The 12,628-nt window shown below is 35.6% G+C and overlaps 2 protein-coding genes across 2 annotated transcripts in view; both read right to left on the minus strand.

Moving 5' to 3' along the window:
• Positions 1–1,124: 1,124 nt before the first annotated feature.
• LOC120421393 (uncharacterized) lies at positions 1,125–8,377 on the minus strand. The gene is made up of 3 exons (XM_039584594.2): positions 8,166–8,377; positions 2,566–2,696; positions 1,125–2,501 (listed from the first exon to the last, which is right to left on the minus strand). The coding sequence occupies exons 1-3, from the start codon at positions 8,375–8,377 to the stop codon at positions 2,221–2,223; spliced, it is 624 nt and encodes a 207-aa protein (XP_039440528.1). The 3' UTR covers positions 1,125–2,220.
• The window catches only part of LOC120421389 (zinc finger and BTB domain-containing protein 14-like), an 88,898-nt gene continuing 84,526 nt past the window's right edge, over positions 8,257–12,628 (minus strand). Inside the window, exon 5 of the mRNA XM_039584589.2 lies at positions 8,257–8,387. The gene's annotated coding sequence lies outside the window, so the exon portion shown is untranslated. The remainder of the gene's footprint in view (positions 8,388–12,628) is intronic.

Below are 12,628 nucleotides of genomic sequence, written 5' to 3' on the forward strand. Positions count from 1 at the left end.
GATTATCCAGCATCATTCAAACACGACCGCTAATTAAGCTTAACGGTGCTCATCAACCAGAGCTTTTGTACCCAGAATTTTGTTGCAGACATTTTAGTATCTTCAAAATTACGCATAATATTGAAATATTTTTTATTCATCGCCTAATGTACTGTCCACAAAGTGATTTACCACAAAGTTTGACTCATTTTATAATCCCGTTGTTGCAGGATTGGGTCCGTAAGTATGACAATTTTGGAAAAAGAAGACAACAACTTCCTTCGTTGCTGTGGGTATATTTCTCCTACAATGAAAAAAATATTTGAATTTTCGAATGTTGAAAATTTGGTATGTTGAATATGACATCTTTTTTGAGTAATTTTACATAAAAAATGTGTATAAATGTGAACCTGATGAATATTTATCAAAAACTGATGAAAATTCATCATTTTCTGGGGTAAAATTATTATTATTTTTTTGACACAAAATCTGTCACCATTTCCTGATGATTAATACCATATTTTTTTTTCTGTGTAAGTGACAGTTTGACATATATGCAGTTTCGGATTATTCAGCAATGTTTTTGTTCATTGCCGAAATTCAGCAAAGGTGATGATTACTGAAGCGCATTCAGTTATTTATTTTACTGAAATGGCAATCCAAAATTTGCCTTGTGAATTTGGCATGGAAATTTGTTAGGCACAACGTTGACGAATAGTATAAACGAAGTCGAGTCGAAATTTTCGCAACTCAAATACTCTCTCTGTGTCGATATTGAAGGGACCGTCGAGAGCCGAACGAAAGAGTCGAAGCAATGGAGTAATATTAATATCGAGATGATCGACAGCCAGAGAGTCAACTGTATGTGTTTTGGATGATGATTAGCAAGGCATTTCGTCACTTTATATTTAGGGTTAGTGAATTTTCACGAATTTTCATAAACATAATGGATTGAGCGGGATTTGTGTTGATGAAAGATACGCTTAGAGAAACATTCCGATTTGTTCAAAAAGCCGAATGCATCGAATGCTAAACTTAAAAATTACTATTTTTATGAAATTCGTGGCACTTACTCGATATACTTAAAATGGTTTTGGTCTGACACCTGTTGGGCAGTCATATTTTTCAAATAAAACAAATTCGAATCCACGATCTAAACATGTAATTTTTAGTTTCCAATAGTACGGCTATGACTAACTCATTAATCATTTTATTGTCTCAATGTCATTGCATTTTTAGCGTTGTGCTGAATGTGTACAATTTTGTTTTGATTTTTATTTAATATAACAGAGATATAGTTCATTGTTTGCTCGTATTTTTCCTTTTCCGCAACAATGTATTATTTCCATAACCATAGAGTACATCAAGATACGGGTTTAGCGTTTATTAGAATGTCTGATGAGAACAATCGAAATTATCGTGGAATTCATTCATCGCCTTGGATTTTCTTTCGTTTTTTTTATTTTTAGATATTTGTTGATGGTTAGAGCAATCTTATATTTTAATGACATACTATATGAATAATCTCAAGCAAGTTAAGCACATATTCATCAACTTTTCTCTTTTGCATTATATAGTGAGTTTTCTGCCAAAGTACTGTTTATTGTATTTATTGTCTTTCACAGCAGTTTGCTCATTCTTGTCAATCTAGCAGAATGTATGTGTGTACATGTTTTATATATTAGTCATTTGTTTGGATGTTCAATCAACAGAAAGACGCCAAGTTTGGTCGTACTTTTAAGGGGGAAACTAATTAAAATTCTCATCATAGAATTTATACTAAAAAATTGACGCTTGATAGAGATGCCCCTATCAGAATGGAGTTCAATTTCGTCCAACTTTCGAGCTGAAAGTAGGGCGAAAGATTTATAAATAACAAATACTGAAATACTATATTCAAACCAAGGTTCTAGTTGTTGTAAAGTCATTCCGGTGAGGAAATATACACTTTTTCTACACATCTACGACGAATATTCCTCTGAAGTGACATTTGTTTGGAAGCCCTTTGATTTCAGTGTTGTTTCATCTTAATGTTAGGTTTTTTTTTTAATTTAAACAATAATCTTTAACAACTTTGTCAAATAAACTCATAATTGAACGTTCTTCAAGGAAAAATACAATTGAAATTTCCTTTCGATATGTCTTGATTTGTTACTCCTGATTTACTTGTTCAAAAAATAGCTACCAAAAACAAAGCAAACACTTTCAAACAAAACATAATCGCTTGAAATGACCCCTTTCCTAAATGAAAGGCGGCAAATCACAATTGCACACTGTCCCACCTTCGCCCATTTTGCACCACACCAGGCAAAGTTCGTCCCAATTCGGTGTCGTGTTCGGAGCAGGAGTGGTTCGACTATCTGTTACCAGATCTGTCCCTTGGACTGGACCTTCTTCCTCACATGGACCGCATCCGTTGAGCTGAACTTTGGCCGTGGTTCCGCAAAACGCCTTGCAAACGGCCGCATGATCGTGGCCAATCGCAGGCGGTGAAGTTGGCTTGCAGTTACACTTATTTGAGCCTACAAGAAGGATAAAAAATAATTGGTTTTGCTATTTGCAAAATACTCTCATAATTAAACTTACCTAAACCATTCTCACAAAGCGTGAGACAAACTGCGTCTTGTGATTTGCGGTCTAATTTAATGCGGTTGGACTCATCGACGGCATTTTGCTGCAGGCAGGCCAGCCCGCAAGCCGGCCCTCCGAATCCCTCACTGTAAAAGAAATAAAAGAATAAAGTTTTAGTTATTGTATTCATACCAAGAGAAGCTAAAACAATCTTAGTGATGTATATTGTGTCTTTGTGTCACGATGTTGTTCCAGTTGACTTTTTAGCTGTCGGCCACTATTGCTAGTACCAACCACTAGTGTCTTCCTTTTAACTACAAGGACTTCGCCGCCCTGGGCTCCTAAGTGTTTGAGTACGGCACGGAGCGACCGCGCCGGATACCCATATTTACACTAAGAATTTTGAGACCGCCCGCCGCGAGATTCGAACCAGCAACCTCTGGATTGTTAGTCCTTTGCGCGGTCCGATTGAACCACACGGGTGGAGGAACAATGGAGCTTCTATCCACCAAAAAAAAAAATAAAACAAGCGCCTCCACTAAAGTAGAGAGATACCCCCTGGCCTGATTTTTTAGGCAATAATAAGATTGAGCCAGGGGGTCCCTGTTGTCGATTTTTTTTAATTATTGTCACCCTACTCCACCCCTTGGATTCATTCTTCTAAGGAGGCGCTTGGTTTATTAAAATGGCTCCATAGCATTTATGTTTAAAAATTATTTTGTTTTCGTAGTTTAGCCAAATAAGGGATTTTAATTTAAGCTAGTAACTACTGTAGGCTCGGGTTTTTATTACGTAAGGCTAAATTTGGGATATTTAAACCCCACTTCTTTCCCTAAATTCGTTACGTAATAAAAGAACGCTCCTTATTCGTTCCTTATGGCGAACGATTTCAGCTTCTGACAGATTGGATCAAGAAGGATCCTTTGTCTTATGCTCGATTGGTACCTCCATTTGACAGTTCTCGTGCTTCGATTCGCGATTAAAAGCTCAAAAATTCCGACAGATGGCGCAAAGCATCGAAAAATGACGATTCAAATTTTCGCTGTTCGGTTACATAGGAATGCAAACTTAAAATTGAATTTACAGCTCTTAGAACAACTTTTGAGAAAAAATTCAAGTAGTACGAGTGTAAACTTTTTGCCCTCTATAAATTAACGCAATAAAAAAATTTGGAAAAAAAATAATTTTGAAAAAATAATATTGTTTAAAATGATAGAGCATCAAAAGTCAACAAAGTATCAGCTCGAATTTTTGCTCAAAAATTGTTGTGAACGCTGGAATTTAACAAAACAGAATTCGCATACATAATCTCAAAGGGCGGAAATTTCAATCGACATTCTTCGCTCTGTTCTGCTACTCAACACTAGGTGTCACATGTCGTTTGGCTCTTGAACGGCAATTGGTACTTTTGGTTTGAGATGACCGTTCTCTAATAAGCTCCAGGCTCTCTAGGGTGTGCAACCTCAGTCAACCCTCTGCTGCAGCGGATGTCCCCTTGAGCTGTGATACTAGAATAAGAAACGTCTCCTTTCCTCTAACTATCCCCCTCCTATTAGCTATTTCGAAGGTTATTTTGTAACTTTTTTCCTTCAGTAGATTTACTCGATTCCTTAAGCACCCGCAAACTCTGTTCCCAACTTTGAATTAATCAGCTGTTGAAAGGTAGTCCACATCTCAGCTTAGGATAGTAACTTCACACCAATTTTGCTTAAACAACGAAATAAATAAATGAAATGAAATGAAAATGAAAATTTAATTTTGTTATGTCATTTTTCAATCAAATAATTGATTCCGAAAAAATATTCTCTTGGAAAAGCTTGACATCCAAACATTTAATAATTAAATGTTTCTTATAATGTCAATTTATTCTCATTTATTCAGCATTTTACGAACAGCACTGGGCCAGTCATTGTACAATTTTCGAAAGCCGTCGCAGGCCGAAACTCGCCCGCGGGCTATTTATTAGGCACGTCTGGTTTTCACATTAATGAAAACAAGTCTGTTTTTTTTTTATTTGACTAAAATGAGGTCGCAAAACTCAAATTTTATGTTAAAAGCAATAAAAATAGGAAAAACTAAATTTTGCTAATGATTTCATTATCCGAAGTCCATACGAACCTTAGGATAATCGAACATGGGATAATCGAAACCTTGAGTAATTGAGGCTTCGAAAGGAAGTATATATAGGAAGTTAGCATACAAGTTTCTATCATTAGTTTTAAAAAGTTGTTTAAATAGTGAAAATCAGAAAATTTGACGGAGTTAGGAGCGTGTGCTTAACCTGCTAAACATATGAAAATTTCCCCTACTAGTCATAATTATGATTTTTAAGTCACTTGATTACACCTTAAAACTTGATTTTGTTTGGTTAGAAGGTTGTTTGTAGTTTGTTAGTGAGTAGAAGGTTGACCTTCTCGTGCTTAGCTCCGGCATTTAATCTTTCCATTTATGATTTTCAAGAAGGCAGAGTAACTGAACCACCGCAGCTGAGAAGATAGGTTCGAAGGAGTGCCAACACATTTTTATATATGTTCCAGACCCAATTATAGCGGTATACGCACTTCGGAAGGAACCGGTCAAGAAAAAAAATCAAATGGACAGCAGCGGCAGCGAAAGCAAGGGTGAAGAAAAGCCCCAAGAAAACGCTCCTTCTCCTTTGTTCTGCTGTTCGTAAAGCTGTTTCTTGACTTCTTTTCTTCCGATCTGCATACTAGCCTTATACAAAGCCTTGATTGTTTAACACTGGAACGCCCAACGCATCTCAAACTTACACGGACGCTCAAACCTCCAAATAAGTTGGGCCGGTAACTTCAACTCGATGGTTCTCGAGCATAACTCAACCAATCGGAACGATTCTTCATTACCAGTTAAATGTAGTTACTTGTAAGTAGAGCGTCCAATTTCCCGGGGTTACATAATTCCGGGAAACGGGAAATTTGAAATTTAACGAAAATTATTCTGATCCTGTTTCTGATTAATATTTTGCAACAGAATTGTATAGAACAGCAACTTTAATGTCCAAAATGAGTGTGAGGATCAATTAATGGCTTGAATGCTTGTAAAAAATCATGCAACTTTGAGAAAATATTATAAATTTTCTTATTAAAGACAGCATTTTCAAATCGTCAAAAAATCACCAAATCAAAAAAAAATATTATTAGTATTTTTTGTTGAGAAGTATTTTTTTAATCAAAGTGTTTGGACAGTGAAAATGTATACTCCACAACAATAAAATTGTTTATAAATTTGTATCAGTGACCATAACGGTGAAATGAAAAAAAATATCATGCAGATATAATTATTATTTCAGAAAAAGTAGTTTTAACTTGTGAATAAATAGATAATCATTCAATTTACCTTAAAAATCTAATTTCTAGCGCTATTTAACTTAAAACACTATTTCATGAAACCAAACTCAAAGTTTTACAATATTTGAAGCCAGTTTTTGAAATGCGGTTGCATTCTTTTGGGTTAATATGAAGCTGTTTTTAAATGATTTTTCATGATTCCATTTATGGTAAGATTTTATATAATTTATATAATTATGTGGCCTGATAAATTAATCAGATTGAAATAATTTGCATGGTGTATGTGTGGTTGAAATTTAACGATATTTTTTCATATTTAAATTTATAACTTCAAACAGTTATTTTTCGTATAATTTTAAACGAATTCTTCTCGAACAAAAAAAATGAAAAATTTAATTATATCAATTCAATTTACATCCAATTTGGTCAAGGTAAACAAAAAAGGCGAATATCTTATTTTGAAATGATATAACAAAAAAAAGTCGTTTGTATGATTTCAAAACATTGGTGCCATAAAGTTAGGAAAATGTTATTTCCGTTTGTATTTTGGGAATTTCCAGGAAATTGTCAAATTTCCCGGGAAACGGTAAATATTTTTTCCGGGAAATACCGGGAATTCCCGGATTTGTAAAACGCGAAGAAAAACACTGGTAAAAAAATCATCCTGATTGGTAGAGTTATCAGTGTGCCTAACAAATAATTCCTTATATAACGTCATGATTCGAATTCCCGGACGCTTCGAAACCCGGACACTTCATATTGTTTTAACAATTATTTGGATATAAGTTCGCATTATGAATGTCAAATCTGTTTTATTTGATTAATTCCAACATCAACTTTCATTTAAAGTTTGTTTGAAGGCTGTAGTTAATGCCAAAACAATTTAATACAATAAAATTATAAGTTTACCAAAAATGCGAAACATTTCACTTGAAATATTTCATAGGCGTTCGAAGCACCGGGAAGGCAAAGTAGAAATTTATGGTGTTGATTTCCTTAAATTCTAGCAAATGTTTATATAAACTATCGATTATTTTGATGTTAACAGCTTATTTGAGACCTAAAGAATGCCATTCACTAACATTTAAGTCCAAATTTGTGCTATTCATAAGTAAAACCGAGTGTCCGGAATTCGAATCAGCTTTTATCAGTGTCCGGGATTCGAAGCACAACAAATCATTTTAAATTCAAAATTCTGATAAAAAATTGTTAAAAAAGACTTATTTTGCATGTATTTTCTTGAAACTGACTGTTTATACTACATCCTGATGATGTTTCTACATTTCCAACTTATTACATGATTTTTTGCCAGCTATAACAAAACTGATATGGTACTAAGTGTCCGGATTTCGAATCATGACGTTAGTGACACATTGTTTGTGGTATAGTTAACTAAACAACAAATCGTTTTTACTATTTTTTTTCTTCATAATATTATTTTTTATAAGTTCCTTTTCGGTACTGGGACCTGGTAAGGACCGAGTCGGCTTTTGTAATTACATTTTACTTAAAGCTAAGAGTAATTACAGAGGATCTTGTGTGTTATGTTAGTGAGAGGGAAGCCGATTAACTAAGGCTTACTCGGGGTTAGTAGAGAAGGGATTGATAAAAAAAAGACAAGGCGTGGAAAAGGAAGGGGGATTGTGTAGGGATCTTAGTTGGCGCTGCTGGCCTTTGTTTTTGTCCTAAGCCGCAACTCGGTGTCTTTTTTGAGGGCTTGGGCGTCCGTGTAAGTTTCAATGCTGCTAGTAATGAAACCGAAATTGTCTAGTCGTTTACTATTTCGTTTTATAAGACTTCATCGATCATTATTTTAATAGACAATCACACCGTCAGAGAATATGGGCGGCAATCGAACCGGCAGGGATCGGCAGGCAAAGTCGCTTACCACCGCGCCACGGAGTCCTTGTTATTCCAGTAGATTTGTTTACCGACTACACAGAATTTAAATATAACATCACTCCATCGTTAGCAGCACCGGCACAATGATTTTATCTCCCAAAGTGACCCATCAGGATCAGGAACAATCATTAATCATATAAAAACCACATCTCTGAACACCATCACCAACCAGCCATACACACTGATTTGGCCACCAGCCAACTTCCAAAACCGTTGGACCATTGAGTGTCCCTCTCCTGCACAACTTTTCCCATTAAGATGACACACTCACACTCGGTTCTTTGGCACCATTTGTCACTGGCAGACATCCCGAATAAAAAAAAAATCCCCACCAGAATTCCCGGGACCGCACCACAAACACTTTTCTTCTGCACCCAAATCCACTTTGGTTGGTTCGGAACTTACCCGCAGAGTTGTTGGCAGGTCAGCTTCCAGTTCACAACTAAAGTTTTTCCGACCGGATCTTCACTTTTACCCGCCTGGAGGGTGGATGGTGCTTGTACTTCCTTTTGGGTGGGAGAGTCCTGCGCGGTCACTGTGGCCGAATCCTGAGCAAGGACATGCGCAGACAACACCACCACCCAAAGAATTCCCCTCTTCAGCAGCAGTAGCTTCATGCTGAATGACCTGGAATATTGACGGTGTAAATAAATGAATGGGACGTGAAATGAGAGGGCGTGGATAATTCGAATTAATAAATTGGAATGAAGGATGAAAGGAAGGAAGAGAAATTATATTCGGAAACAAAAGTTTGTTCAATATGAAAAAGTTGGAAACTGTAAGGTTATATTGAAAAGTTTGGCAAACATAATCCGTAAAAATAAAATAAGCGTGCATATTGAATTTCTTCGCATTTGTGAAATGAATGATGAATAAATAATTCAACTCTTTCAGAATTATTGAAACTGAAAAATAAATAACAAACCGCGATCGATAAAAATAAACAAGAATAAAAAATAAAACATATTTATATGAGATGTACACTATCATTTTATTTTTAAGGGAGCCAAGAGTTCTGATTAAAATGGTTGTTTTCATAAATGAGCAATTCCAGCCCAAAACAGGAATTTTTTAGGTACTTTTTTCTCGACCCTCTCCGATTTCAATGAAACTTTGTAGACATGTTTACCTTCGCTTATATAAGCCAGTTTAGCTCGATAATGACATTTGAGAAGGGCGTAAGACTTAGACACTTAGTGTTTTAAATATTTTTGTATTTCGTAATTTAAATATAGCTGTATCTCGAAGCCGTTGCATCGTATCAAAAAGTGGTCAAAGACAAACTTGTAGGAAATTAGAAGGGCTTTCCGAAAAAAAAAACACACTGAAAGAAAACAACATTCCACTATTATGAGATTTTTTGATTTTTGAGTTTAAAAGTCAAATGTGAAGGTGAGCCCACGGTTTTTTTTCCTTTCAAAATTTTTGTGAAAAAAGCCTAAGATGTTACAAAAAGACTCACGTAAAATGGATGGAGCAACTCACCTAAAAAAACAAAAATCATTTACTGAAACTGTTTTTTTTTCAAAAGTGCTCTGAACAACAAAATTTTCAAAAACCGAACACGAGAATCGATTCTCCAGACAATTTAACATAAAAGTCTCCATATTGACCATTGTTCTAAGTCCAATCCTTGTGAAGTTACAGCGGTTTTAAAAACAAAAATCTTGAAAAATAGGTTTTTGATGGTTTTTGGCAATTTCTTTATGCCAGACTTGATTTTTCAGTCTCAAAAATATGTTTACCGGAAAGCTCGTCAAATTTACCATAAGTATGCCTTTGACCACATTTCAATTGGATGTATGGGCTTATAGATTAGAGTGTAACAAAAATGTCTTTTTGGCGGGCATTCAAAGATTTGTTCCGGTGGGCTTACTAAGACCAAATCCAAAATATAAACTTGATTGGACGTAACAAGAGCTGGCGCTCCGCCCTTCAATTTTAAATGGGATTTAACCCGTAAAAAAAGATTTTTTTAAAGATGTCACTTTTTGAGGCATTTTGGCCACTGAAGCGTTTATTTTCAACATCACTGGCGTGTAGGCCAGATCCTTGCGCATCTTTTGGTATATATAACATTGAAATTTGGAGCACCCTGGAGCTCGGTACAGGCCTTCAAAGTTTGGCATTTTTTTTCGAAAAATCGGTCTCGGTAAAAAAGATATGCGCCTCGCGACGCCCAAGACGCTATTTGATTTTGCCGGGGGCGATTTTTCGAAAAAAAATGTCAAACTTTGAAGGCCTGTACCGAGCTCCAGGGTGCTCCAAATTTCATATTATATATACCAAAAGATGCGCAAGGATCTGTCCTACACGCCAATGATGTTGAAAATAAACACTTCAGTGGCCGAAATTCCTCAAAAAGTGACATTTAAAAAAAAATCTTTTTTACGGGTTAAATCCCATTTAAAATTGAAGGGTGGAGCGCCAGCTCCTGTTACGTCCAATCAAGCTTATATTTTGGATTTGGGCTTAGTAAGCCCACCGGAACAAACCCTTGAATGCCCGCCAAAAAGTCATTTTTGTTACATCCTATTATAGATATAAGCTCATAACTGAAAACATAATATTTTTTCAGTGTTGTTTAGTAACCTGGACAGTAAACTTAAAAAACAAAAAATCTCATAAAAGTGGAATGTTGTTTTCTTTCAGTATGTTTTTTTTTCGGAAAGCCCTTCAAATTTCCTACAAGTTTGTCTTTGACCACTTTTTGATACGATGTAACGGCTTAGAGATACAACAATATTTAATTTACAAAATGCAAAAATATTTAAAACCCTTACGCCCTTCTCAAATGTCATTATCGAGCTAAACTGGCTCCATATACACAAAAATGGCTTATATAAGCGTAGGATAACATGTTTACAAAGTTTCATTGAAATCGGAGAGGGTCGGGTACAACCGATTCCCTATTTAACATGGAATTGCTCAAATTTAAATCACAGTTTCAAAATGTTTGAAGCAACTTGATCTTCCTTTAGTATTTTGTTGATATCATGCAAAAAAATGGTTACAAATTGGTAATTTTTTTCGATTCTACAAACAATATCAAACACATGGACGCCAAACCAAAATCGGAAAAGTTTCGCTGAAAAACCTATTTGAAAATATTTTTTTTAGAAAAAAGGTATTGGACCATTCATAAACGACGTGGCACAATTTTTGAAATAATAGATCCCCCCCTCCTCCTTGTGGACAATTTCCATACAAAACAAATATTTTTAGTATGGAGCGTGGACAATCGAAAATATTGGGTTTGATAATTTGATTTGTTTCATGTGACTTAGCCAATGTTTTCATATTTTCAAAAACCTTTAAATTTTTTATCTAAATAGAGGTTTAAGTAGTTCACAAAACTATTTGAAATGAAATTTTCTGCATTTTATATCATGTTCAGATTGTTTGGGATCGATTCAAAAAACCGTAATCAGGGGTGACATTAGGTCATACAAGTTTTTTTTTTGGGTGAGATTTCTATGAATAGCACAGCAAAAACATTGCGGATAAAAACTCATTTTTATATAATTTTTTTATAATTTTGTTGGTCGGTGTAATTAAAACAACTTGTTTTAATTTGAATTAAAAAAGATTTTTCCTAACCTTGTATTGATAAATTTATGACACTCACTACGATTAATTCACTGCGACAAACAGCAAACTTTTACTCAAACCGGACCTGCACTTCCAACTCGTACGTTGCAACTGATAGTGAAATACATTGGAACCATGCGTTGACAAATTTCCGCTTCCCAGTGATTTACTTTGTATGGGTAAACAGTAATTATGATAACTGTGTGCTTTCCTGTTGTGCGGGAATCCTGATGTATAGCGCAATGAGATTAAACAGTTCAAATATCACCCAAATATATGACAAACTAGAAATAATTTTGAGCTTCAAGAATATTGGAAATAGAAATGAAATGAAATTTTCTAATCTAGATACGGCTGCCGATAGGGTATAATGAAAAACTTCAAAACAATCCAACTGTATCACTCAACTTGTACCGAACAATCACGTGATTGTAAATTTAAACTCCCCCAGCTACTGGACTGGAATCACACACCCGATTGATTGAAAGATCCTCCACCGCTGATCTACCGATTTGCACTAATTTCAGCCAACCAATTACGGTTCGATTTTGTTCATTCTGGCCTGGGATTAAAGTGGCAATATTTAGTGCCCAAGATATGGGCCCATATCTTTCACGGGCTGTTGGTGTCACGGTAGTGTGCGAGAGTTGTTTATATTGGAGTAAACGCGACATGATTTGATAATGCCTCCATCGATTTGCAAACTAGGAACCCTCCAACGAAGTCAGTTCGTCGCTGTCGTGCTATCTTGTCGCACGTGCATCTTGGGCCAAATTAAGTTGAGAACGTCATTTTGTGCAGCTGCAGCATGCCTCACCTTTTGACCTTCACATATCCCCAAAGTTCGATTTCAATCCTACGATATAATCTTGTCGTGCTATCTTGACACACCCTGAAAATTGATGTAAACGCGACAACTGGCCAACTGGATTGCAGGTCAGAACGCGTTTGACACACGTACAAGCCCGACTACTGCAAACATTTTTTTATTATAACTGGGAACCTTAGCAATCAAATTCAATCAAACTTCGGAACAATGCATAGAATGGTCAACTAAACAAACAAGCTTGTTATTGTTTAAATTGCGTGCTCTATGTTTTGTTTATTCAAGGTCAAACATTAAAACGCGTTTTTCTCGAAACGTCAAAAAGCGACGTGCGACAAGATAGCACGACAGCGTTGAGTTGGTAGTAACTGAACCGATACTGGAGGAGAGATGGCACCAAGTGCGGCTACGTTTAAGGCTTTTTATACGCATGTCATAAAATTAGCAATTT

The sequence above is a fragment of the Culex pipiens genome, chromosome 3, assembly GCF_016801865.2.
Source record: "Culex pipiens pallens isolate TS chromosome 3, TS_CPP_V2, whole genome shotgun sequence".
NCBI classification, from domain to species: Eukaryota; Metazoa; Arthropoda; class Insecta; order Diptera; family Culicidae; genus Culex; species Culex pipiens.

What these genes read in the sequence shown, in the direction of transcription:
- LOC120421393 (XM_039584594.2), bottom strand. Translation starts at nt 8,377, where the DNA reads ATGAAGCTACTGCTGCTGAAGAGGGGAATTCTTTGGGTGGTGGTGTTG. An exon ending in ACCTGCCAACAACTCTGCGG is followed by an intron (nt 2,697 to 8,165) that starts GTAAGTTCCGAA and finishes TTTCTTTTACAG; the next exon opens with TGAGGGATTCGGAGGGCCGG. An exon ending in GCTTTGTGAGAATGGTTTAG is followed by an intron (nt 2,502 to 2,565) that starts GTAAGTTTAATT and finishes TCCTTCTTGTAG; the next exon opens with GCTCAAATAAGTGTAACTGC.